General features: G+C 51.2%; 1 protein-coding gene and 1 non-coding gene across 4 annotated transcripts; one reads left to right on the top strand and one right to left on the bottom strand.

Annotated features, from left to right (window-relative positions):
• Nucleotides 1-12,338: 12,338 nt before the first annotated feature.
• On the bottom strand, nt 12,339-26,525 carry S1PR2 (sphingosine-1-phosphate receptor 2). 3 transcript variants are annotated; one of them, XM_045045369.1, is made up of 2 exons: nt 26,305-26,525; nt 12,339-14,840 (listed from the first exon to the last, which is right to left on the bottom strand). In XM_045045369.1, the coding sequence occupies exon 2, from the start codon at nt 14,796-14,798 to the stop codon at nt 13,740-13,742; it is 1,059 nt and encodes a 352-aa protein (XP_044901304.1). In that variant the 5' UTR covers nt 14,799-14,840; nt 26,305-26,525; the 3' UTR covers nt 12,339-13,739. The 3 variants fall into 3 exon arrangements, with proteins under 3 accessions (XP_044901304.1, XP_023100935.1, XP_044901306.1); XM_023245167.2 differs by lacking the exon at nt 26,305-26,525 and adding an exon at nt 19,599-20,607; XM_045045371.1 differs by lacking the exon at nt 26,305-26,525 and adding an exon at nt 16,358-18,386.
• On the top strand, nt 24,174-24,246 carry TRNAK-CUU. The gene has a single exon. It is a non-coding gene; the product is annotated as a tRNA-Lys (tRNA).

Genomic DNA, 26,525 nt, shown 5'->3' on the forward strand with positions numbered 1-26,525 from the left:
CCTAGAGAATTATTTTAATTCTTAACCGTAAAGGGAAGAATCAGGACTCCTTTTCTTTCTTTCTTTCTTTCTTTCTTTCTTCTTTCTTTCTTTCTTTCTTTCTTTCTTTCTTTCTTCTTTCTTTCTTTCTTTCTTTCCTTCTTTCTTTCTTTCCTTCTTTCTTTCTTTCCTTCTTTCTTTCTTTCTTTCCTTCTTTCTTTCTTTCTTTCTTTCTTTCTTTCTTTCCTTCTTTCTTTCTTTCCTTCTTTCTTTCTTTCCTTCTTTCTTTCTTTCTTTCTTTCCCTTTTTTTTTTAATGTTTATTTTTAAGAGAGAGAGACTGTGAGGGCAGGGAAGGGGTAGAGAGAGAGAGGGAGACAGAAGATCCCAAGCAGGCTCTCTGCTCTCAGCACAGAGAGAGCCCAATGTGGGGCTAAACTCATGAACTGTGAGATCATGACCTGAGCCAAATTCAGACGCTCAACCGGCTGAGCCACCCAGGTGCCCCAGGACCCCATTTCCCATGGCCTGGGAGACTTGTCAGAAAGGAGTCCGACTCAGAGGCTGCTTATCCAAGATCATAGACTCCGTAAGCAGCAGGACCATGAATCCAAAGGGTCTTTAGCTCCAGAACCTGAATGCAAAATTCTGGCCCCCGCCAGTTGTCAGGCCCCGGGGAGGCCCAGGAGCAGTGCTGGGGGGAGTACATTAATGAGCAGGAAGGGTGTAGTTGATGGAAGACCATCTCACCAAAAGGTGAATCGGGCCATGTAAACCGGCCAGAAGCCAGCATCTGGGCCCCTAACACCCCTTAGGAAACAGGGTGCTCACGGGACAGGGGACAGAGAGAAGATAGACCGTGAGTCTTTGTCAGGGACCTCAGCTCACAGGAGAGCAGCTGCATTTAGTGGAGGCCCCCTCTCAGGGGATTCTTTTCACAATCCCTTTGCCGAGGGAGGATTCAACTTGCCTTACAGACCAGGCAAGGGCTCAGGGACATAGATTTGCCCAAGTGCTACTTATGGCTTCGAAGCACCTCCAGAGTGACCTGGAGACCCTTCCCGCACCTAAAAATGGGCTCCTCCCTTGAGAGAAGCAAATGGAACTTCCAGAAGAAACCAGGTTCAGCTCTTGCTGGCATTCAGCCACCTCCGCCTCTCAACCTCCAAAGTAGCGTTCATAAACACCTCAAGAGAAAGACTTAGCAGGCCTGAACTCCCTGCTTTCCAGGCCACATTCCAGCCGTCAGCGGGAGGGCCACACTCCAGAAGCCGGGAGAGGCTAGGTGTCAGCCCAACCAAGGTCAGGGCGGCCCCGAGTGCCAGGGCTGCTGGAGGGACGGCCACATGCCTTGAGCCACATGCCTTCTGAGCCAGAAGGCCAGAGCTGAGTCACCCCACATGCTGGGGAATTAGTCACGGCTGCTGAGCTCTCACTTGGTGCCAGGCCCAGCAAGAGCCTCAGGCGGTGGCACTGACGCTCCAGGTTTCAAAAGGGACACTCTGCCACTCACCCCAGACAGGGGCCAGGCAGGAAGAGACCCACAGGGTAGGTCTCTCAAGCACGCTCTCTGGGCTCAAGTGGCCGGGAATCCGAGCCGGGGAAACCAACTCGGGAGTGTGCCGGACGGACCCACTTGCTCCTTGCAGGGACCTTGAACAGGCAGACGGCTTTCTGTTTGGGGTCACAGGAGGCCTGCCACCGAGCTCAGCAGGTTTTTCCTTCCAACAGCTCTTGAATCAGTGTGCCGATCTGCTCCTCCAAGGCCACCGCCTCCAACCTAGGTCATCCTCACCTCTCTCCCGGATGCCTGCCCGGCCTCTTTCCCGGGCTGCCCCTCAGCCCTCCCACCACAGAGTCAGCTCTTACATCCACAGCAGTGGGAGGGCTCTTCTCAGAATCCATCTGATCAGGTCACCTCCTCCCTACCCCATGGCGTGTCCGTGCTCTTAGGGCCAACCCCACCCCATGCACTTAGCCCCACCCACGTCAGCTGTTGCCATACATAACTCCTTGGCTCACCCCGGCTGAGCCACATCTGGTCATTCCCAGCCCTTTCCTGCCAGTCTCCAGTGGTAGCCGGTCTCCAAGAGGGCCCCCAACATCCTTTGCCTTTTTGGTATGCATCCTCTTGGGTGGGGGGGGGGTTCCTCTCCCACTTGGAGCCAGGGCCAAAGGAATGTAGAACTGAACGTACAGGACCTCTGAGGCTAGGTCATAAGATGCATTGTAGCACCACTTTTTCTTGAGGGGGAAGCCAACAGCCATATTGTCAGGAGGCTCAAGCAGCCTTGTGGGGGTGGAGGGGGGGCGGGGGCAGGGCAAGAAGAACCAATCAGCCAGACATGTGAGCAGGCCATTTCCAGAAGTGGCTAATCCAGCCCCAGCAATACCTGACAGTAACGTAGGAGAGCCCTCAAGCTGCAACGACTCACTTTGCTGCCCAATTCCTAACTCACAGTTGGGTTGAGAAGGATAATACATGGGTGTTGTTCTAAGCCACTAGACTGTGGGGGTTTTGTGATACAACCATAGGCCATTGTTGCAAGGTTTCTGCATTTGCTGTTCCCTTGGCCTGGAAAGCCCTGCTGCTCCACACACCCACCTCTCCTGCTTGGAAAATCTTTAATCCATTCTTTCTACTTTGGCTCAACCATCACCTCCCTCGAGGACCCTTTCCTGATCTCCTCCAGCCCAACAGATGTCTGGGAGGCTCTGAGAACCACAGCTCTTTTAGAGCCCTTACCTTAGCTGGTGATCACATATTTTGGGGGTGATGGTTTAGGTCAGTCATACCCCCCTATGCCCAATACCTAGCAAAATGCCCAGGATATAGTTAGCACACAATAGAGACTCATGGAGGGGCACGTGGCTGGCTCACCCAGTAGAGCATGCTACTGGATCTCAGGGTGAGTTGAGCCCCACGCTGGGCATGATTACTTTAAAAAGGGGTGTGGAAGGGTGCCCAGGTGAATAAGTCAATTAAGCATCCAACTTCAGCTCAGGTCATGATCTCACAGCTCAGAAGTTCAAGCCCTGAGTCGGGCTCTGTGCTGACAACGCTGAGCCTGCTCTGGGTCTTCCATCCCCCTCTCTGCCCCTCCCTTACCTCCCCTCCCCTCCCCTCCCCTCTCTCTTTCTCAAAAATAAATAAACATGCTTAAAAAGGGGAGCACTGTGGTGGCTCAGTCGGTTGAGTGTCCAACTCTTGATTTTGGCTCAGGTCATGATCTTACCGCCAGGAGATGGAGCCCCATGTCAGGCGCAGCACAGAGCCTACTTGGAATTTTCTCTCTCCTTCTCTCGCTCTCTCTGCCCCTCCCCCACTTGTGCTGTCTCTCAAAATAAAAAAAAAAAAACTTAAAAAAAAAAAAAGGGTTCATAGAACCCTGCATAGGTGAGGGCGTGATGCCTTTCCCCCCTTCCCCCAAACATTAAATGTTTAGTCTGCAAACATTCAGCAAAATGACAAATGTATACACCCTTTTATTCAGCTATTCTAGTTCCAGGAATTTCTCACAAGATTCACTCACATGTGCAAAATGAGAAGTGGACACAGCTATTCACTAAGCTTTGTCTGTAGCCAAGGACTGGAAAAAACCTAGTTCTCCATCAGTGAAGTCAAGCTAAAGACGTATTCTATTCATACAGTGACAGATCTCAGCAACAACAACAAAAGGGATATTTTTCCATTTAATACTTCAGAGTTTTCTGTTTAATTGCTACTAGGGAAAAAAAATATGTAGAACAGACTGCATAGTGTGATACGGCTTATGCAAAAAAGTGGCGAGAATTCTGTGTACTTACTTGTTTATACATAAAACCTTGGGAAAGAAACAAGAAATGGTTAACTTCCTGGAGATAAGGAATGTTAACTAGCAGGGTAGGAGCTTTGGGCAGGAAAAGGAGTTTTTCTGAAGATTTTTTTTTATTTTGCTTTTTCTGGAATGCATGTGGTTATTTATGTCAAATAAAAACAACTGGGAAAGCAGCAAGGAAAGGCTCGTGTTTTCAGTACACGATGCGGGACCCAGTGGATGGTTAAATGGAAGAAGGTAAATCTTGATCCCTACCTCACACCATATACACAACTCAATTCCGGATGACTTCCAGGTCTAAATAGGAAAGCAAAGTCAAGAAAGTTTTTAAAATAAAACATACAACATCTTTGGGACTTGGGGATAGGCAATTGTTTAACAGGACATAAAGTACATTAATCATAAAAGAAAATTTTAGGCTGCATTAAGAGGATTTTTTTGTCCATCAAAAGATATCACTAGAAGACAAGCCATAGATAGATGTTCACCGACCAAGGATTCCTATCTGCTATACACACAGAATGCCTTCAAATTAATAAAAAATAATGGTCTGGAGCTTTAAGTGGACAAGAGCTGAATAGGCACTTCACAAAAGAGGATATCCAAATGGCCAAGACTCCTGTGAAAAGCTGCCCAACATGAGTCATCAGGGAAATGCAAAATAAAACCTCAATGCAATGTTAGCTTACACACACACACACACACACACACACACACACACACCCCAGGATGACTAATATGAAAAGAAAGGAAAAAGTTGCAAGTGTTAGCAAGACCAAAACTCTCTACTAGAGAAGTCCAAGATCGTATGGCCACTTTGCAAAATCATTTTCCAATGTCTGCTAAAGCTAAATGTACTCCTGCCCTATGACCCAGTAATTCCTCTCCTGGAGTAAATGCTTCTTCTATCCACCAAAGGAAACGTACAGAAATATTCATAGGAACTTTATTCGCATTAGCTAAGACCTGAAGACCACATCAACATCTAATGATAATAAAACAGACAGTTACGTATTCTGCGATGGAATACTAAACCTAGGGGTCACAATTTTTTTTTCTGGGAAGGGTCAGATAGTAAATATTTTAGGACAAGTGGGTCATAGTCTCTGCTGCGACAACTCAATTCGTCCGTTGCAAAGAACAGCCCTCGGCAATTATGTAACAGAGTGAGCACAGCTATATTCCAATAAAACTTTATTTATGGACACTTTGAAATTTCAATGATCTCCTACTATTTTCACATGTCCCAAAATATTGTTCTTTTTCTCCCCAACAATCAAACGTTGTAAGAACCATTCTTAGCTTATAGTTTCCGCAAAAACAGACTGGGGTGGGGGGGGGCGTGGATTTGGCCTGCAAACTACAGTTTACAGAACCCTGCTCTTCAGTATTGAGAATAAGCACTCTTACTCCATGCAAAAATACAGACAAGTTTCAAAAACACGTGAGAGAAATCAGGCATAGAGGAGGACGTACCGCATGATTCTATTTATGTAAATCACTAGAGTACTTCTCCCCACTTCTCTAACCCACTTCAAGCTTGGGCCTCCTTCCTTCCTTCCTTCCTTCCTTCTAAGACACTCAAATCCTGCCTTGCCTCCCTCAGTCCACCGCAGCCTTCTTTAGCCTGCCTGAGTCCCATGGCTGTCACCCATTATAGCCCACCAGACCCTAAAGGAAAACAGCGGACAGACCCTGGGGAATGACCCACCTCGTGGCGCACAAAGTGGAAGCACACAGTGTCCGCTCTAGAACTGCAAAGAAAATCTTCCTCGCCACATTGAGCAGGGATGAGAATTGGGCCTGCCCTGGCCATTAAATCAGAGGGACTTCACGTGAAACAGCTCCTTCCTGGAAATGACCACTAATTAACCGCAACTGCCTCTCCAAAGGCAATCGCTAAGTCATTGAAACTACCTGGCAAAGAGAGGTGACCAGACAGTCTCCAATTAGGGCACTGGGGGTGCCTCTAGAAGTTTTCTCACACCGGGGTGCCACGGTCGCTCAGTCAGTTAAGCATCGACTTCAGGTCATGCCCTCGCGGTTTGTGAGTTCGAGCGCTGCGTCGGGGCTCCATGCTGACAGCTCGGAGCCTGGAGCCTGCTTCGGATTCTGTGTCTCCCTCTCCTGCCCCTCCTCTCTCTCTCTCTCTCTCTCTCTCTCTCTCTCTCTCTCTCTCTCTCTCTCTCTCTCTCAAATAAACCAAACATTTTTTTTTTTTTTAAGTTTCCTCACACTCCCAACTGTAGCCTAGGAGTCTTGAACCAGCTCATCAAGCGGAAGGAGCGAGGAGAGCATTTGCTTCAATCCGGGCACTGCTGATATTTGGGGCCGAATGATCCTTCGTTACAGGAGACTGTCCTATACGTTGCAGGAAGACCAGCCACATCCCTGACCTCTACCCACCAGACGCCAGTAGCACCTCTGCCCTCAGGTAGGGGGCAACCAAAAATGTCTCCAGACTTTATCACACATCCCCTGGGGGTGTGGAACCACCCTGGATGAGAACAGGATAAAGTAATGGCCTTGTCTGAGCTGTATCTCCTCCGGGGCGGGGGGGGGGGGGGGGGGGTGTATCTTACAGCCTCCAAACCAGCATTTTGAAAATTGGAAGTCACGGATGGGTCACATCAGGAGCAGCACAGGGTAAAAATGTAGAGTCCTGGGCCCTGGCATCAGATTCTTCCAGACCTGGTAGGTCCCAGGAAACTGTATTTTTCACAAGCTCCCCACTTGTGAAAGTTTAAGAAGCAAAAGTTTTCCCCAGCTTTATCGTGGCATCATCAATAATCATAAATCGCATATATTTGAAGCACACGACGTGAGGATTTGATACACGTACACACTGTGAGATGATTACCACAATCCAGCTAATTAGCATGTCCAGCCCCTCACTTAGTTATTATTTTGGGGTGTAATGAGAACACTGCTGTCCTAGCAAATTCCAACTGTACGATACAGTATTAACTACAATCACCATTCTGTACATCAGATCCTCAGAACTTGTTCATCTTATAACTGAAAGTTTGTACCCTTTGACCAGTATCTCCCCATTTCCCCCACTCCCCAGCCCCCGGAAGCCACAATTCTACTTTCTGCTTCTGTGAGTTCCATTCTTTTAGATTCCACATATACACAAGATCATACGGTATTTGTCTGTGTCAGGCTTATTTCACTCCGCATGGTGTCCTGCGGGTTCATCCATATTGTTGCAAGTGGCAGGATCCTCTCCTTCTTCTTCTTCTTAATTTTTGAGAGAGAGAGCATGAGCAGGGGAGGGGCAGAGAGAGAGAGGGGGACAGAGTATCTGAAGCGGGCTCTGCGCTGACAGCAGCAAGCCCGATGCGGGGCTCGGACTCACAAACCAGGAGATCGTGACCTGAGCCAAAGTCATGCGCTCAACCGACTGAGCCCCTCAGGCCCCCCAGGATTCCCTTCCTGATGGCTGAATAATATTCCATTGTGATTATGTATGTGTGAATGTATTTCTCTCACATTTTATATTATGTAATTCATATTTATAGATATATATGTAACACATATTTAGTACACACACAAACATATGTATATCTCTCACATTTTCTTTATTCATTCGTCCTTTGACAAACACTTAGGATGTTTCCATATCTTGGCTGCTGTGAATAAGGCTACAATAAACATGGGAGTGCAGATATCTCTTCGAGGTAGTGATTTCATTTCCATTGGATATATACCCAGAACTGTGATTGTTAGACCATATGGTAGTTCTATTTTTAATCTTAAAAGGGACCTGCATACTCTTTTCCATAATGGAAACTTTCTAACATTGGATTATATATTTATTTTTATGGACTGTCTCCCCTCCTAGAATGTAAGATCTCTGAAGGTAGGAATAAAAAAGAACACTCAACATTTATTTTGAGAAGTTGAGTTTCTTTCTCTCTTCTTCTTTTTTTTAAGTGTCTTTTTTTTTTTTTTTTTACATTTTATTTATTTTTGATAGACAGAGAGAGACAGAGCACAAGTGGGGAAGGGGCAGAGAGAGAGAGAGGGGGACACAGAATCTGAAGCAGGCTCCAGGCTCCGAGCCATCAGCACAGAACCTGATGCGGGGCTCGAACTCACAAACCGCAAGATCATGACCTGAGCTGAAGTCAGACGCTTCACCGACTGAGCCACCCAGGCCTCCCCAAACTGTGTTCTCAAGTGGCAGTACCATTTTACATTCGAAGTGGGGATTATTAACATATCCATTTTACAAATGAAGAAACCAGCAGAGGCTTGTCAGGTGATTTGTCCAAAGTCTGCTTGTGCCGTCAGTTGTTGCATTTGAGACTGAAATCTGATCTTTCTGATTTTGTAGTTTGCATCCTTAATACTTATGCCACAATCACCACTGAAAGTGAAACCTACCCACCCAACTTCATTTCCCTTTTTTTGATAGCTTTTAACTATTCCAGACAAGATATTCAGGGAAAGATCGTGACATCTTTTTTTTTCAAGTTTTCATTTATTTATCTTGAGAGAGAGGGAGAGAATCTCAAGCAGACTCCATGCTCAGGGCGGAGCCGGATGCAGGGCTTGATCCCAGGACCACAAGATCATGACCTGACGGGACATCAAGAGTGGGAGCTCAACCAACTGAGCCACCCACGTGCCCCTGGTTGGGGAACTGATAAAGGTAGGATCAGGCTGATGGCATCGGAACACCCCGATCAGTCTTTGTTATCAGCAAAAGAGAGAGACAGCTAGACATCATGTCTTCCTAATGGAAGTTTCCAGCTACCTGTCAAAATTGAAACCAAAATACCAATCTTGAATCCGACAAGGAAACATATTAAATGACCTAAGGGGCTGCCATCAACCCATACCAAACTACGGGAAACTCTCCAGGACTCCAGGACAAACAACCTGGTTTCTTCAACAAATGAGTTAGGAAGGGAGGGAGGGAGAAAAGAAAGGAGGAAGGAAAGAAACGGGAAAGAAAGGAAACTGTTAAACCTGGTTAAACAAGGTTAAATTGGTTTCACAAGGAAAGCTTGATAAAAGTATTACGGAGATTCATTACCCAAAGGTCATGAGGGGACTTTGTTTGGATTCTGATTCAAACAAGTAAAATGTTAAAAAAGAAAGCTGAGGGGCGCCCGGATGGCTCAGTCAGTTAAGTGTCAGACTTCGGCTCAGGTCATGATCTCGCCGTCTGTGGGTTCCAGCCCCCCATTAGGCTCTCTGCTGACAGCTCAGAGCCTGGAGCCTGCTTTGGATTCTGTGTCTTCCTCTCTTTCTACCCGCCCCCTCCCCCCCTCCGATCACACTCTGTCTGTCTCTCTCTCTCAAAAATAAATAAAACATCAAAAAAAAAAAAAAAGCTGTGACAGGGAAATTTTAACGCTGATTGATACTTTTGATAAGTACAACCATGGTATTGTGGTTAAGTTAAAAAAAAAAAAGTGTTGCTTTCTTCTAAAGATAAAAAGTGGAGTATATACGAAGAAGATGATGTGATGTCCTCCGATATTCTTAAAAATCTTCAGTGATGGGGCACCTGGGTGGCTCAGTTGGTTAAGCATCCAACTTTGGCTCATGAGATAACTGACCTATATTTTTCAAAACTGTCAAGGTCACAAAAGACAAAGAAAGGTTCAGAAACTGTTCCAGTTGAAGGAAACTAAAAAGACAACCAAATATAACAAGTGATCTGGGATTTTCTTCTGCTTTAAAGGTCAGTAATAGGACAATAGGTGAAATCTGATCAACATGTATAGATTCCTGATTTTGATTATTTTACTAAGGTTATATAAGAGAATGCTTTGTTCTTAGGAAACACGGTGAGGTATTTAGGTAGGTCGATGGACGCATGGATGGATGGAGAGAGAGAGAGAGAGAGAGAGAGAGAGAGAGGGAGGGAGGTAGATAGGAGGAGCCTAGACTGCTGGTAAATGGGCATCTGTCCTTATTCAGGACCAATTTCCAAATCCTTTTATATGAGAGAAATCAATTTCTCTCTCTCAATTTAAGTTACTAATATTCTGTGTTTTCTGTCATTTGCAGCTGAGCCTAATAACTTGATATCATAATTAAAAGAAATATTCCAGGGGCACCTGGGTGGCGCAGTCAGCTAAGCACCCAGCATCCCACTCTTGATTTCTGCTCAGGTCATGATCCCACGGTTCGTGGGATCAAGCCCTATGTTGGGCTCCCCGCTGAGCATGGAGTCTGCTTAAGATTCTCTCTCCCTCTCCCCCGTCCCTCTCCCTCCCTCGTGCGAGCACATGCTCTCTCTCTAAATTAAAAAATAAAATAAAATAAAATCACTTTTCTAAAAAGTTAAAATTCAGCTCCTGCATCACGCTGGCCACATTCCATGTGCTAGTAGCTTAAGGATCTGCATTTTACCAGGTTGTTCCAGGTAATTCTGATACCGCCTAATATCCAACAGCCTCGGGAAGGAGAGAGGAGGTGAACATCATTATGCATCCCTGTGAGTTGGTCTGTTCTGTTCTAGGCTCCAAGATTTGAGAGATATCGGTAAATTAGATCTTCAGATCAGGAGGATCAGATGTGACTACATTTTTCAATCCAGGACCGCATGGGTTCAAATCCCTGCCCCTCCACTCACATGCCGCGTGACCCTGGTCAGATTACTTGACCTCTCTGGTGCCTCAGGGTTTTTCACCTGTCAGAGCACCAATACCAGTCTATTCTACAGAGTACCTGAAGCCGTTGCTTCCCCTATTTTAGTTTCTTCACAGAAAATAAACTTGACACTACGTGAAATGGCCAGCATTTGTTTTGGCTTCAACTCGTTTGACAAACATTTCTTGAGCACCTGCTGTGTCCTCACCACCATTCTGAGCACCGGGGCCAAGCAGTGAACAAGACCTATACGAGTCCCTGCTGTCACAGAACTGGCATCCTAGAGGGCAGGTAGAAAATTAACAGGATAAAGAAGCAAAATGTGCTCCATGTCGGAGATTAGCAAAGGAAGCAGGCAGGACAAGAAATGTTCGCGTGGCCAGGGGCCTCACCCAAGGTGGTATTTTATGGTAGACCAGAAGGAGCAGAGAGGAGTCCCGGGCATATGTGGGGGAAGATGGGAAGATCATTCCAGGCAGAGGGACCAGCAGGTGGAAAAGCCCTGCAGTGGGAACATGCCAAGTACTGTTTAAGATGTGAGAGACACGGGGGCGCCTGGGCGGCTCAGTCGGTTAAGCATCTGACTTCAGCTCAGTTCATGATCTCATAGTTCGTGAGTTTGAGTCCTGCGTCGGATCCTCTGTCCCCCTCTCTGCTCCTCCTCTGCCCATTCTCTCTCTCTCTCTCTCTCAAAAATAGATAAACTCAAAAAGAAGTTCTAGAGACACAGTAATAAGACAGATGCAGTCTTATCTTCAAATGCTCACATTTTCCTGGGGGAGACAGATAAACTGACCTATAATCTCCTCCCAGGGGATAAGCTTGGAGAGGGACTGAAAAGAGAAAAAGATGGTCAAGACAGGCCTCTCTGATGACGTGGGAGTTGAACAGAGGCCTGAAGAAGGTAGAGGAAGCAGGTATATATCTGGGGGAAATCTTTGGACTGACTCTGGCCTGGCCTGTGCCTCTTTCTCCTCCCAGTTTCAGCTGGGGCTTGGGTTTCCAAAGGGAGGTTGTCCCCAGACTGTTAGAGGAGGGGAATCCTGATAGGGAGTGCAGACCTCAGCCTCTGGCTGCCGTCTGCCCCACTCCTTCCCCCCCGGGGCTGCCCCAGTGTTTGCGCTGGTGCTGGGGCGACCTAGGTGGGGCTCTAGCTTAGGGACTGGGTTTCCCCCATCCAAGTTCCAGATCTACCTCCAAAGGAGCCGCTGGGCCCGGTGCCTCTGGGCAGAGGGGAGTGTCACCCTGGAGCTGAGCTAGGAAGCCACCTCCCAGCTGTGTCCCATCTGGGTTTCTCCTGGTTCTGGGTGCGGCTGGCAGCCTGCACTCCCCACTCCCTCGGTGGCAAAGAGGGGGTTGAGGATACGCTCTGCGGCCCAGTGGTGGAGCTGGGAGGATCATATGCAGACAGGCACTGCCCTAACTAGCTGTGTGACCCTGAGCAGGTCACGTACCTTCTCTGAACCCACATCGCCACGATCGTGCCTAGTAACTCCCACCTCCTGAGGATTCACGTCTTGGAAAGTGCTTGATGAAAAGTTACCCGTTCCTTTGGGGAATACTGAGGCCTGGAAGGGTATCTGGGCCCGTGTCCCCCAAGACCATCCCTCAGGGAGGAACATGTACTTGGGATGAAGTAGGGGACCTCCCTAAACACGCCAGGCTATCTTTAAAGGGAAGCAAGAAGGCCTGGAGTCTAATTAACCACTGGGAGGGGCCAGACAGATGCCTTAGGGAAAGGTCAGCATTTACCCGAAGCCACTGTAATCCTGGCTTGGGTGGGGTTAGGGGTTGGGGCACAGAATAGGAAAGCCGGCAAAGTAGGAGTGGCCTGGATGGCAGCCACCCCCCCCATCCCATCCCCCCTCCAGCCACGGGGTGCTAGTGGGGTGCCGCCTTAGCCCTAAAAAGACAACCACCACCAGAATGAGAGATTGAACCGTTTATTGGCCTGGGCCTGGATCTCAGGCATGGGGGGCATCTGGGGAGCTGTACGAGGGGAGACAAGCCCCCAACTGGCTCCTTGCCCCCCAAGACCCCCTCCCCAGCCTTTGCATTCACGAGAAATCACTTTGAGGCGTGAGGTTTCCTTCCCCGAGGAGAGCTGTACCCCAGCTCTCAAGTGGGGAGATGAGCCATTAATTACAAAGGGGTCTGTGCAGGGCCAGATCCCTCTTTGGCAGCTTCAAAATAGACACGAGACGACAACAGCATCCATTCGGGGGGAACATGGTGGGGAGAGCGGGTCACAGATACCACACACGCACACAGACACACATAAATATACATTTGTACCGCAATGTCCCTTCCATCTATCCATGGAATTTAGTAAAGTCCTTCTGGGGCAGGTGAGGGGAGAGCATCCCACAAATGTCCTCGGCATGCCCACCCCCGTGCTCCTCCGTAGGAGACAACTCGAAAGGAGGCACAGTGGGTTCAAGGTTGCCCCGCCCCAGGAGATCCAGTACCTCCGCTGGGCTGGAGGTGGGAGTAGCTCTGGGTGGTTGTTTTTGCTTTTTTTTTTTGGGGGGGGGAATCCTGTGCAAACAGTTCCCCTAGAACTTTCTCAAGTTCCACCCTTTCCCACCAGGAGGCCCACCAGGAGCCACCAGGAGGCTCCTCAGCTCCCCCAGACCAGTTTTTCCAGCCCTCGGTGATTCCTCTGTGCCCCAAATAGTGCAATTGGCCGATGAGGTCTGAGAACGGCATCCAGCCCCCCCTCTCCACCCCATGGTTTCCCAGCATGTCATGGAGAGAGAGAGGAGAAAAGAAGAAGAGGCCAAAGTGGCAGCTGGTGACATTTGGGGAAGCTGTGGATTTGGGCTTTGCAACTGTCAGCCGGGGCCACCCAGGACAGTCAAGGAGGAGGCCTCCGGCCCCTGGGGGCAATGGTTCTGGGGGAAGTGGCCTAAGGTTGCCAGGAGGTGACAAGGGGGCTAGATTCAGAGAGGGGAGCCCTGTACAGGGCAGAGGGTCAGATGGTCATGAAATGTTGAAATCCCTTGTAAGGGGTTATAAGTGGCTCCTGCCCTGAGCTCCCCCTGAGTGCTTGCCTGCTGTCACCCAGGCCCCTTCCAGGTCCCCCAGTCCTCCCCACGATCCAGTTCTGAAGGGGCCACACCAGTTACTGCACTAGCCTCTGACCCTGCAGCTCTGCCATCCGACTGGCTGGTGTCTCAGCCGGCCAGCCCTGGCGTGAAGTATTTTCAATACCACCCAGGTCTGTGGAGCGGGGGCATCTTGCTTGGCAACCCCACGTCTCTGTCCAAGGTCACCCGGTGTCTCTCCACGGAGCCCTCTGCCATGGCCTCGTGGCCCACTTTGCCCCTCAGACCATCGTGTTGCCCTCCAGAAACGTGGGCGACGTGGGCATGTGTGTGCCCCTCTCTAGCGAGCTGGAGCTGCGGAGAGGCAGGAGGCGATGGCCCGGGGTCCCGCCCCGCCGCCCTTGAACGCCCGCCGCCCGCCGGCAGCACTGCAGCGGCCGCAGTACCTCCCGCCGCAGGTCCCGGCTGCGCCACGTGTAGATGACGGGGTTGAGCAGCGAGTTCAGGGTGGCAAAGGCAAAGAAGTAGTGGGCCTTGTAGAGGACGGGGCAGGACCGGACGGGACAGGCATAGTCCAGGAGCAGGATGCTAAAGGCAGGCAGCCAGCAGACGATGAAGACACCCAGCACGATGGTGACCGTCTTGAGCAGGGCCAGCGTCTGTGGGCCGGTCACGTCGACGTGGCTGGAGCGGACCACGCAGTAGATGCGGATGTACAGAGCGACGATGGCCAGTAAGATGACGGAGAAGATGGTCACCACGCAGAGCACATAGTGCTTGGTATAAAGCGGCAGCACGGTGGAACAGGCCTCGAGATGGCCCAGGCAGTTCCAGCCCAGGATGGGCAGGCCTCCGAGAACAAGCGAGATGAGCCACGAGGCCACGATGAGCAGCAGCATGCGGCAGCTCTTGTCGCTGCCGTAGAGCTTGACCTTGGCGATGGCCACGTGCCGCTCGATGGCGATGGCCAGGAGGCTGAAGACGGAGGCGGAAAGCGTGATGAAGGCGGAGCCCTCTCGGGCAAACCACTCCAAAGGGGTCAGCCCCAGCGTGACGGGGCCTGAGAGCAAGGTATTGGCTACAAAGGCCACACCTGTCAGCAGGTCCGAGGCGGCTAGGTTGCCCAGGAACAGGTACATGGCCGAGTGGAACTTGCTGTTGCGAGCGACAGCAATGAGCACCATCAGGTTCTCCACCACGATGGTGAAGCAGATGAGGACGATGATGACCAACGCCACCCAGCGGGAGGTGGTCTCCTGAGTGTCCAGCGTCTCCTTGGTGTAATTATAGTGTTCCAGGACCTTGCTGGGGCTTAGGTACTCTGAGTACAGGCTGCCCATGGTGGGGCTCAGTGGCCAGCCAGGGCCATGGGGCTGTCAGAGCTGCAGAGGGAAAAGACCAACAGACAGGTCAGTGTTGTGGCCGCTCCCTGGGCTCTGACTCCAGGTGGACGCGGTGTGAGTCCCAGCTTCCTCACTTCTCACCGAGTGGCCGTATGAAGTCAGGATTACCATCGTCCCTGCTTTACCAGTGGGAAACCCAGAGAGGTCGGTTCACTTCCCGTAAGTCTCAAAGCTAGTAAGTCTCCAAGTGGCAGAGCCGGAGACCCACTCCAAAGCCTCTATAACTTCTAGGCTGCACTGTCTTCCAAAAAGAGCAGAAAGTCCCCCAAATACAAAGTGAACTTCCAGAACCCACGCTCACCCACCCGGAAAGTGAGCCTTGGGCAGGGCTGGGAGGGCTTGTCTCCTTTCCAGAATACACTAGAGCCTGGGGCTTCATGCTGCCTGCCAACCTGGGTCAGCAAGATGCTCGCTAATAGCACCGTCCCCTGCTCATTACCACCCACAGCCCTGGATTTCAGGCTGGGTCTGAGCCTTGAGGCCATGGGTGCTCCCAAGATAAGGTCTTGGGGAGACACCAGGGCGGCCTGAGGTTTAAGCATCTCAGAGGTCATGGCAACTTCAAGGACAAAGACCTTGGAGGCAATCCAGGGTGGAACCGCACTCCACCGGACCTGCTGTGGGACCTCGGGCAAGTCACCGAATGCCCGGCCTCTCAGCCCCAACGTCCTCATCTGTGCAATGGGGAGAAGAAAGCCCGCTTCATAGGGGTAATGGGAAAATCCTGTCGAATGGTACATGAAGCACCCCTAGCACATAGCAAGCACTCAATAAATATTAGCTAATATATTAGCTCCCTTAGGTGCCCTCCATCCAATCTTTTAGGAAGGGATGGAGACTGAGCTACAGGCCAGACTCCCAATATCCTGTTCTCATCAGCACCATTTAGCCCTGCCCTGCAGAGGGTCCCAGCGGGGTAAGCAGGGCACTGGCACACCCCCCCCCCCACCCCATCCCCAGCCAGGATGAAATCCAGATGTGAGGCCCCTGGAACAAACAGGGTGGAGTCCTCACTCCCCAGTCACATCCGGTGTGGGAAAGGCTGGGAGGGGGGGATGGGATGGGGGAGCCACAGGAGACCAGTCTGGGAGGTCCTGGCTGGGAGGACCAGGCAGCTGCTGCAACGCTCAAGTCATGTGAGCCGAGGAGGGGGCGTGCAGCCCTGCGGGGAGGGGGCTCAGGGGAAGGGGGGGACCGGCATTTATTTCCATGAAAGCCTGAGTCACCCCCTTCTCAAAGAAAACTGATCCATGGGGGGAGGGGGCGGGAAGAAGCGTGGGCAGAGGATGAGAAGCCAACATCATGGCCTCCTCCCAGCTTGCTGGCGGTGGGGGCGGGGGGGGGGGTGTCTCAGAGGAGCTGGTGCTGTGTCTGTCTTTAAGGAGGGGAGCCAGGAAGAAGCTCCAGCCTTTAGCTGATGGGGGAGGGCGCAGGAAGAGCCCGCCCTGGGTCCCTGGAAACATGCCGGGCAAGGACCACGTGCGCTCCAGGAGTACCGTTCCAGAAAAAGGCTGGTTAGGCCGGTTCCTAGTGAGCCTGGGAACTATGGGGGGCTTCCGGGGTCACTCAGCCATCTCAGTCCTCGGAGGGGGCGTCCTGGCCCCGGGCCTGACAGAGGCAGCTGCTCCCCCTGGGTAAAGGGGCATCCGTCCTAGTTTGGAAACAGAGAAGGGCTTGTGCGCATCCCCGGAGACTGCCGCCCCGCCCAGATCGCCACACAGAGGCCCCTTGTTCCCCTGACGGACCGGGCCCTGGACGCCCCGATGCCCTCTGCCCGATGCAGGCTGCAGCCGGCCGGGAGCTAACTTGGCCCTGGCCTCGGCCTTACTGGACCGACCTTCGGGGCAGAAACAGCCGGCGCCCTGACTGGCTTGTTTTCAATCCCAGGGCATTGAGCGATTCGCCAATTGGCCAGAGCTTCCCGTCCTCGGCATTTGATTGGCCCAGTTGGGGGCGCCCTAAGGGAAGCGCCAGTGAGCAGTCCTTCACCGGCCAACGGCTTCTTTCAGAAGACAGAGTTAAGGCTGTGGACATGTCTCTGGGGAGAGTGTGAACCGCAGGGTCACGACAACCAGACGCCCCCAGGCTGCCCTGGCCTACTGGGCCCCTCCTAGGGTTCGTGATTGAGAATCAAGGGCCCGTTGCAGGCCTGGGAAACACCCTTGCTGGTGGGCAAGAAGCCCAGGGTGTGTCCCATGGCCACCCCCTCCACCCCTCCCACACATGGGGCCACCAACCCTCTCTGGCAGCCAAGAGGAAGATTTATGGATGCTTCCTGGAGAATTGAGAATTGGGTTCACTCCTCACATCCCAGAGACTGACCAAAAAGTCTGTCTTCTTCCCTGGGGGGAAGATTGGTAGTCTGCACACTCACTGTCTGCAGCCCCAGGAGACTATCAGGGCATCCTCAGAAGGAGGGGTAGCTCCTCTAGTCAGAGAAGGGGAAACGGAGGCTCACACTGCCTTCCTCTTCTCATCTTCCCCACTAGGACTTTGCTGAAGACAGAGAGAGCTTAAAGCAGGTCCATGCTTTCCAGAAAGAGGAAGCAGAGCCTGGAGGTTGGGACTGACAGGAGAGTCAGCCCTAGGCAGATACAGGCCTTGGCTGTTTCCCCTCCCTGTGTCTGGCTCCCAGACCCGGCTGGCTAAATACAGGGCCTGTCTCCTGCTCACCTTCTCCAAGGCAGCCCTAACTTCCTCCCAGGGGATCTCTGGGCTCAGAACCTGGGAATGGCCAGGCCTGAAATGGAATGAGAGGGACAAGTGACAGAGTCTGGAGGGAAGGGAAGAGAGACCAAGACTGTTCAGGGGGAGATTAGAAAAGAGGAAAGACAGAGAGGAAGCCTCAGAGGCTTCCAGGAGTCCCTCCTCCAAGTTCCACGGAGGCAGCTTACAGTTCTACTGTCACTCACTGATCCCATGCCACTTGCCCTGGGGCAGAGCCCCCACCTTTTCTTTTGGTTTCCCTTCTGCAGTCAGGCCCACCCTACACTGCCATTCTCCATGCAGCAGCCAGGGGGAGCTATCTAATTTACAACTCCAGTACAGGGTGTCACTCCCAACTTCCATATTCTTCTATGGCTCCCCATTGCCCCAAATGGCCTGGCCCCTGTCCATCTAGCCTCCTCCCACTCTCCCGCAGGGCCACCCAACTCCAACCACAGTGGCCTCCTGGGTGCCATCCCCGCCAATCCTTGAATGACTGTCTCCTCTTTCAGGTTTCAGTTTCAAGGTCACTGGCTGGGGGGGGGGGGGTCGCCTCAGACCGTCAGTCTACTATAGCCACTTTCCCCAGGGCCCTTCTATTGCAGCATCTTGCTTTATCTTCACACAACTTGCCATTTTCGGATATTATTATTGTATCTCTTGTTTTCTGTCTGGCTTGCACGGTAGAGCACGAGTGTTGGAGGCCAGCGACCAAGTCCGTTTTCAGCCCCTGTGGCATGATGCTTGGCATACAGAAGGTGCTCACGAAACGTGCCACACAGAAGGATGGATGGATGGATGAATGAATGGATGGATGGATGAATGAATGGATGGATGGATGAACAAATGAACAAAGCCCCGTGGGCCCCCGAGGATAGAGGCACCTAAACTCAGCTGAGTCTCAAACAACAGCAAAGGCTGGAGACGCCTCTGGTCGCTGGCAGCCCCCAGACTAGGCGAAGCCCAGCGCGTCTCCGTGGAGACAGCGACAGGACCCGCCCCCGCCCTCGGGCTGCAGTCTGGCCTCCTTATCTGGCGGTGGAATGCGCGGTATCTACACTCGCTCCCGCCGGGGCCGCGCCTCCTCTCCCGCGACAGCCACACGCGAGGAATCCCTACATCTCCCGTGGGGGTGGGGAACGCCTCTCCCCCCCACTCCCCAAGGAGCTTCGTCTCGGTATTCCCGGAGGGCTTAGGCGCGGGGAGGAGGGGTGACCCCAGCTGCAGCCACACGGCAAATACCGAACCGCCGTGGCGCCAACGCGGGGGGACCGTGGGCTCAGCGCGTGGCGCCCGTTGTCTCTGACTAGGGCAGAGTCGGGGAGGGTATGGAAATCCCCGGGTGAGTCAACTCGTGCCGGAGGAGGGGGCGAGGTTCCGACAATCTGCTGGGCCCGGGACCACGCGGGGTCCGCGCCACGCGCGTTCGCACCGTCGCCCCATCCCTGGGCCCCAGGAGAAAGATGAGGCGCCGGAGCCACGCAGTCACGTTCCCATTCCTTCCAGAACAAAGCCACGCCCCCTCGGGGTGACTGAAGAAGACGGACTACTCGGGGAAACTGAGGCACCGAGGCCGACCTGCAGGCGGTGGGGCAGACTGCCCTCCCTGGGGACTCCGCCCCTCGGCTTGGAGGCTCGCCGGCGCGTTGCACCTTTCGCTCTCGCCCGGCCGGAGTCAGCCAGGAGGAGGGCCCTCCCCCCTCCCCCCATACGCACTCCCCGAACCCCTTGGTTCTGCCTTCCAGTGTCCGGCCGAAAGCCCTCGGATTCCGCCTTCTGTTCAGCGCCAACTTCCTGCCGCCGAGGAAGGCGGGGAGCTCAGTCTGGGGGTTCGCGGCGGAGGCTGTAGGGGCGGCCCGGAGTCGTGGAGAAGGTTCACAGTGACCACTCCCTCCGTGCAGCAGGAGCACGGGCGGCGCGTGCGCGCCCGGGTGCGCCCCCAACCCCTCGCCTGGCCCCCCCCAGCTCCGACCCTGCGACTCCCGGGCCCCGGGCCCCGTCTTTTCTGCTTTCCCCTCGCCCCGCACTCACCTGGCTGGGCAGGCCGGGTCCCTGCTCTGGCCGGAGGGGCTTCGGCGTCTGCGTCCCCGGGACGGCATCGGCAGGGGCTGGGGCTGCCTGCCGGGCTGGGGCTGCGTCCCGGGGCTGGGGACCTGGGACGGAGGGGGGCGGGAGAGACACCGCCTCGGCCCCCCACTCGCCCCGCCCTCCTCTCCTCCCCTTTCCGGCGGCGGCTAAATGAATTCCAGATGTGGTCGGTCGGGCCCGGGCGCGCGCTGGGGACGGCGGGGGAGGCGCGCGGGGTCCCTTTGTTCGCCTCCCCCACCTCTCGCCATGCCCCTCCCAGCCCCCACTCGTGAGAACCTGCCGGCGTATGACGTCACACGACTCCGTGATGTCACGTCTCTCCTGGCCAGGTGGCTTCAACCTGAAACAACTCTTTGATTGCAGATATACTCTTGGTCCGTTCCTTGGGACCTTGGAATTGGAGGAGAGCATGAGATCCCCTTTACGCAACAAGGAGCCACTGAAGCACCTTTGTGTCGATGCAGCAAATAGGCATTATGCGCCTACTCTGAGTTCCCACAACAAATGGTCAAGTTCCTACTATGTGCCACGCCCTGGCGCAAAGACAGGATTAGTTTCGCCTTGATAAGACCTCAGAATTCAGATAAGACTCCTAGAAAACTCAGAGCACCCACCAGCCTATCTACCCTACCTCTGCCCTTGCTGTGGTCAACCAGCGAGGCAGGCCCAGATTCATCAGAGTGCTCGCCTTCCTGGAGCTTATGTTCAGGTGCAAGAGACAGCCTTGTAGGAGGCTACTATTTGTGAAAATGTGTATACAACCTTCCTATATGTTTATTTACCAGATAACATTAAGCATTTGGCTGGTATGTGCCAGATACTGTTCTAAAAGGCTGGAGATGTATCAGGGACAAACCAGACAAAACTCCCCGGAGCTGATGTTCCACAACCTGTGCTCAGAATATCCAGACTATTGCAGGCAGAAGAAACTGGTGAATTTCCTGGGAGAGGAAGTGAAAGATAGGGATAGGGCACGGGAAGGAGGCTGCTTTCATTCTATGAACTCTCTCGTACCTTTTGATTTTTTTTTTTTTAACGTGCACATGTGTCCGATGCCAATAATAATTGACTGCTATAGGGGTGCCTGGGTGGCTCAGTCAGCTTAGTGTCCAGCTCTTGATTTTGGCTCAGATCATGATCTCAGGGTTGGTGAGGACAAATCCCACCTCCAGCTGCGCACTGCACTGACAAGGCCGAGCCTACTTGGGATTCTCTCTCTCTCTGCCCTTCCTCTGCTTGCACACAGGCGCTCTCTCTCTCTCTCTCTCTCTCTCTCTCTCTCTGAAAAATAAATAATAATTTTTTTAAAAAAAGACTGCTGGAGGGGCGCCTGGGTGGCGCAGTCGGTTAAGCGTCCGACTTCAACCAGGTCACGATCTCGCGGTCCGTGAGTTCGAGCCCCACGTCAGGCTCTGGGCTGATGGCTCGGAGCCTGGAGCCTGTTTCCGATTCTGTGTCTCCCTCTCTCTCTGCCCCTCCCCTGTTCATGCTCTGTCTCTCTCTGTCCCAAAAATAAATAAACGTTGAAAAAAAAATTAAAAAAAAAAAAAGACTGCTGGAGACATAGTGCAATAAGAAGGAAAGGTTCAGGGCACTTTCTGTGTGTATATCATACTTCAGTAAAGAATGTTGAAGTGCAAAATGACAAAGAAGGATATCTGCACTCCTGTGTTCCTTGCAGCATTATTCACAACAGCCAAGATATGTAAGCAACCTAAATGTTCATCAGTGGAGGAACTGATAAAGAAAATGTGGTAGGGGGTGCCTGGGTGGCTGAGTCAGTTAAGCGACAGACTTTTTTTTTTTTTTTTAATTGAAAACAATTTTTTAATGTTTATGTCTGAGAAAGAGAGAGGGAGGGAGAGAATGATCGGGGAGAGGCAGAGAGAGAGGGAGACACTGAATCTGAAGCAGGCTCCAGGCTCTGAGCTGTCAGCACAGAGCTGGAAGAGGGACTCCAACCCACGAGCCTTGAGATCATGGCCTGAACCAAAGTCTGACCCAACACAACCGACTGAGCCAGCCAGGCGTCCCAAGCGACAGGCCCTTGATTTCGGCTCAGGTCACGATCATACATTTCATGAGTTCGAGCCCCATAGTCAGGCTCTGTGCTGACGATGCAGAGCCTGCTTGGGGTTCCCCCTCTTTCTAAATTCCCCCTCTTTCTAAAAATAAATAAACTTAAAAAAAAAAGAAAAGAAAAGAGGGGCACCTGGATGGCTCAGCCGGTTGAGCTTCCGACTTCAGCTCAGGTCATGATCTCACAGTTCGTGGGTTCGAGCCCCGTGTCGGGCTCTGTGCTGACAGCTCAGAGCCTGGAGCCTGCTTCGGATTCTGTGTCTCCCTCTCTCTCTGCCCTCCCCTGTTCATGCTCTGTCTCTCTCTGTCTCAAAAATAAATAAACATTAAAAAAAAATAAATTAAAAAAAAGAAAATGTGATATACATATTATATATATATATGAAATATATATATGTAGAAATATATAGTGGAAATATATATGGTGGAATTTTATATATATAACATATATATTATAATATAACATGTTTATATAATATTTTATATAACATATTTTATTTTATATATAACATATATATTATAATATATATATAAATGGAATTTTATTCAGCCATGAGAAAGAAGAAAATCCTGCCATTTTCGACAGCATGGATGAACCTGGAGAGATTACACAAAGTGAAATAAACCAAGGAGAAAAAGATAAAACTGCTTCATATCACTTATATATGGAATCTAAACAAAACAAAACAAGGTCAAACTCAAAGAAACAGAAAGTAGGAAAGTGGTGGTTGCCAGGGGCTGGGGTGGGGAGGTAAAAGGGGGAGATTAGTAAAAGGGCACAAGTTTGCAGCTGTACGATGAACAAGGTCTGAGGATCTAATGTAAAATGTGGGGGCTCTGCTTGCTAACGCTGTAATGTACAGTTGAAATTTGCGAAGAGAGTAGAACTTAAATGTTCTCGCACACACACAAAATAAGTATGTGAGATGATCAATGTGTCAGTTAACTAGCTGTGAATCCTTTTTTTTAATTAAAAAAAATTTTAAGGTTTATTTATTTTTGAGAGATAGACGGGGGGGGGGGGCGCACAAGTGAGGGAGGGGCAGAGAGAGAGGGAGACACAGAATCCGAAGCAGCTCCAGGCTCTGAGCTGTCACCAGAGAGCCCAATGTGGGGCTCGAACTCACAGACGGTGAGATCATGACCTGAGCGAAGTTGGGCACTCAACCGAGTGAGCCACCCAGGCACCCCAACTAGCTGTGAATGAATCCTTTTGGAAGGTATACATATATCAAATCAACATGATGTACAATTTACATATCTCACAGTTTTATATGTCAATGATACCTCAAGAAAGCTGAAATTAAAATTAACAGGGGGGCGGACGCCTAGGTGGCTCAGTCGGTTAAGCATCTGACTCTTGATTTCTGCTCAGGTCATGATTCACTGTCGTGACATGGAGCCCCGTGCTTGGGATTCTCTTTCCCTCTATCTCTGCCCCTTCCCCCACCTCAAAACAAACAAACAAACAAACAAACAAACAAACATTAAAAAAATAATTAAGGCTGCTTGATACGCAGACAATGCAACCAATAGAAGAAGAGGTTTGGTACACTCTTCTGTATGTATGTTATACTTCATAAAAAGTGTTGAAAAGCAAAGCAACAAAAAAGGAAATTAAAATTGATCCATTTCTGCCTATTATAAAGTAAAAATGGAGGAGTCTTGATCTGAAACTGTCTTCAACGTATTAAGTTGAAAAAAACCACAATGTAAATCAGTTTGCATTGTAGGCCTGCACGTCCAGGTGTATTTATAAGGGCTGTATAAATAACACACATTTGCCTGCGGGCCCACGGGCCACCTCCCGGAGAAGGCACAAGACACTGGTCACAGCGGTTACCCTCAGGGCAGGGAGCTGGGGGCAGGGGAACAGGTGAGAGGGGCCAGATTTTTATGGTGTACCCTTGGGGGACTGTTTGAAATTTTTAGTTCATGGTACCAATTTAAAAAATTGAGGGGCACCTGGGTGGTTCACTCGGTTGAGCATCCGACTCTTGATTTCGGTTCAGGTCATGATCTCACATTTTGTGGGATTGAGCCCCGAGTTGGGTTCCATGCCGACAACATGGAGCCTGCTTGGGATTCTCTCTCTCTCTCTCTCTCTCTCTCTCTCTCTCTCTCTCTCTCTCTGTCTCTGCCCCTCCCCTGCTTGTGCTCTCTCTCTCAAAATGAATAAATAAACTTAAAAAAATTGGCAAGGGCATGAAAAATCAAATAGGTGACAAGTCACCAGACTTCTAGTCATAAAATTGTTCTTGTAAGAAAAATAAATAAATATTTCCAATAACATAAGTAATAACATGACAAATAAACATACTGATATTATTCAACATCTTGCTATTAAATAAATTTATATTAATAATAAACTTTTTAAAAAGAACAATATATTTAACTTATTAATAAAGAAATGAGCATTACGAAGCAATACGTTGGGGCACCTGGCTGGCTCAGTTGGTAGAGCATGAGACTCTTGAACTCAGGGTCCTGGGTTCAAGCCCCACGTTGGGCATACAGGTGACTTAAAAAAAGAAAAAAGAAGGGACGCCTGGGTGGCTCAATCGGTTAAGCGTCTGACTTCGGCTCAGGTCGTGATCTCACGGTTTGTGAGTCTGAGCTCCACGTCCGGCTCTGTGCTGACAGCTCAGAGCCTGGAACCTGCTTCGGATTCTGTGTCTCCCTCTTTCTCTGCCCCTCCCCAGCTTGCACTCTGTCTCTGTCTGTCTCTGTCTCTCTGTCTCTCAAAAATACATAAACAGAAGTTTTTTTTTAAAGAAAAAATCAATATATTATGCTATGTATATGTATGTGTATATGTATATGTATGCAGCATATATATTCATAGAATCCTCAGTACTAGCTCTGGCTATGCCCCGTTGTTGGTTTCTAAACCTGACAGTCTGACGGAGGAGGCAAACCAGACAGTTCTAACAAAGGTGGCAGGGCTTTGATGGGGAGATAAGAGAACTCAGAAAATGACTGCTCCTTTTCCTGAGCTCATTTTCGGCGTCCAGTCACTGCCAGGCCAGATCTTGGGGTGCCATCAGACCTCAGCAAAACCTCACTGAAACCCCTGCCGAGTGATGTGTATTGCGTGTTGCTCGCACAACCTCTAGAAACCAGGTGTTCAACCCACGGGGTACAAAACACAAAGAAAACTGGGTCCTCTCCTCACCAGGGAGCTATCAGAGCGGAAATCTCAGCCCTGTGGGGACCTGAAGGCTGGGGAGGAAGTGCCCCCCCCCCACTTGCCCCGGCTGGCTCAGCACTTTGCCACACCTCCCCAAGGGACCTGCAGTGGGCGGGAATATCAAGGCCACAGACATATCCGGCTGTCTGTAAGGGGATCATGGCTCCTAGACAAAGGTGATGTCCCTAGGGACACGCAGATACACCAACAGACAATTTCCGCCTCCCCCTCACCCCCCACCTCCCGCTTCTGGGTCAACTCAAGGTCTTGCCGGTCAGCTGAGGGAATGGCTTTGGAAAGAGAACTGGGAAGCACTGTAAGCCTAGACTTCCTGATGGTCTGAGAGGTCAAGGGGAAAGCGGAGCCCTGCCTAGGGGGCCCCTGAATGAGAGAAGGGGGGAGGATGAGGAATGAGCGAAATGGGGCCTCCTTTTCTTGGGGAGCTCCCAGGCAGGGGAAGAGAAGAGAAGGAAGAAGCTTGGACCAGCCTCCACTAATTACAGGGCCCCTGACAATAATGGCTAACGCTCCCCGCAACACAGACCACCGCGCTGGGCGCGACGCTTCGAATCGTCACGCCTCCAGCAAGGTGGTATTATTCTTCCGATCATCCCACTGTTTTTAATAGACCTTATTTTTAAAGGTTTTTTTTTTTTTAATCTTTATTTATTTTTGAGAGAGACAGAGACAGAATGTGAGTGGGTTAGGGGCAGAGAGAAGGAGACACAGAAGCAGGCTCCAGGCTCCAGGCTCCAGGCTCCAGGCTCCAGGCTCCAGGCTCCGAGCTGTCAGCACAGAGCCGGACGCGGGGCTCAAACTCACGAGCTGCGAGATCATGACCTGAGCCCAGGTCGGACGCTCAACCGACTGAGCCACCCAGGCGCCCCTATAAACCTTAGTTTTTAGAATAGTTTTAAGTTCACAGCAAAACTGAGGGGAAAGTACAGAGACTTCCCATATATCTCCTGCCCCCACACAGGTACAGCCTTCCCTCTTGCATATGCCCACCGGAGTGGCCCATTTGTCACAACGGGTCATCCAGGGTCCATGGTTTTTTTACACTGGCGTCCGCTCTTGGGTCCAGACGAACGCATAGTGAATGTAGCCACCGTTACAGTGTCGCACAGAGTAGTTTCACTGCCCTAAGAATCCTCTGTGCTCGGCCTCCTCGTGCCCCCCTCCCCACTAACTCCCGGCAAACTCTTCCATTTACTGCCTTCATAATTTTGCCTTTTCCTCATCTCCCCATTTTAAAGATGACGGAGCCAAAGCAGCAGTGGTGGGATTTGCCCTCTTGCTCATCCTGCGTCCCCGCCCTGGCTCCGAGGCAGTGGCCCCCATCCCTGCCCCAGTGGGTGGAAACAGAAGGGCAGTGCTTACCACTCGCTTACCGCTCTGGACCACATCCCATCGCTGGTGAGATGCGGAACATTCTTCTCCTTGATCCCTCCAGCCTCCCTGGGCCTCCACTGTCCTCCCCAGCCCCCAGCTCTCGGCTTTTGGCAGGAGGAACTTCATGAAGAGAAGTGTCTGAGACAGGTCCCAAGCTTCTCGTCATCACCACAGCGCTGGGGGAAGGGGCCCCAACTGCAGAGAAACTT

This window comes from Felis catus, chromosome A2, assembly GCF_018350175.1.
Source record: "Felis catus isolate Fca126 chromosome A2, F.catus_Fca126_mat1.0, whole genome shotgun sequence".
NCBI lineage: Eukaryota > Metazoa > Chordata > Mammalia > Carnivora > Felidae > Felis > Felis catus.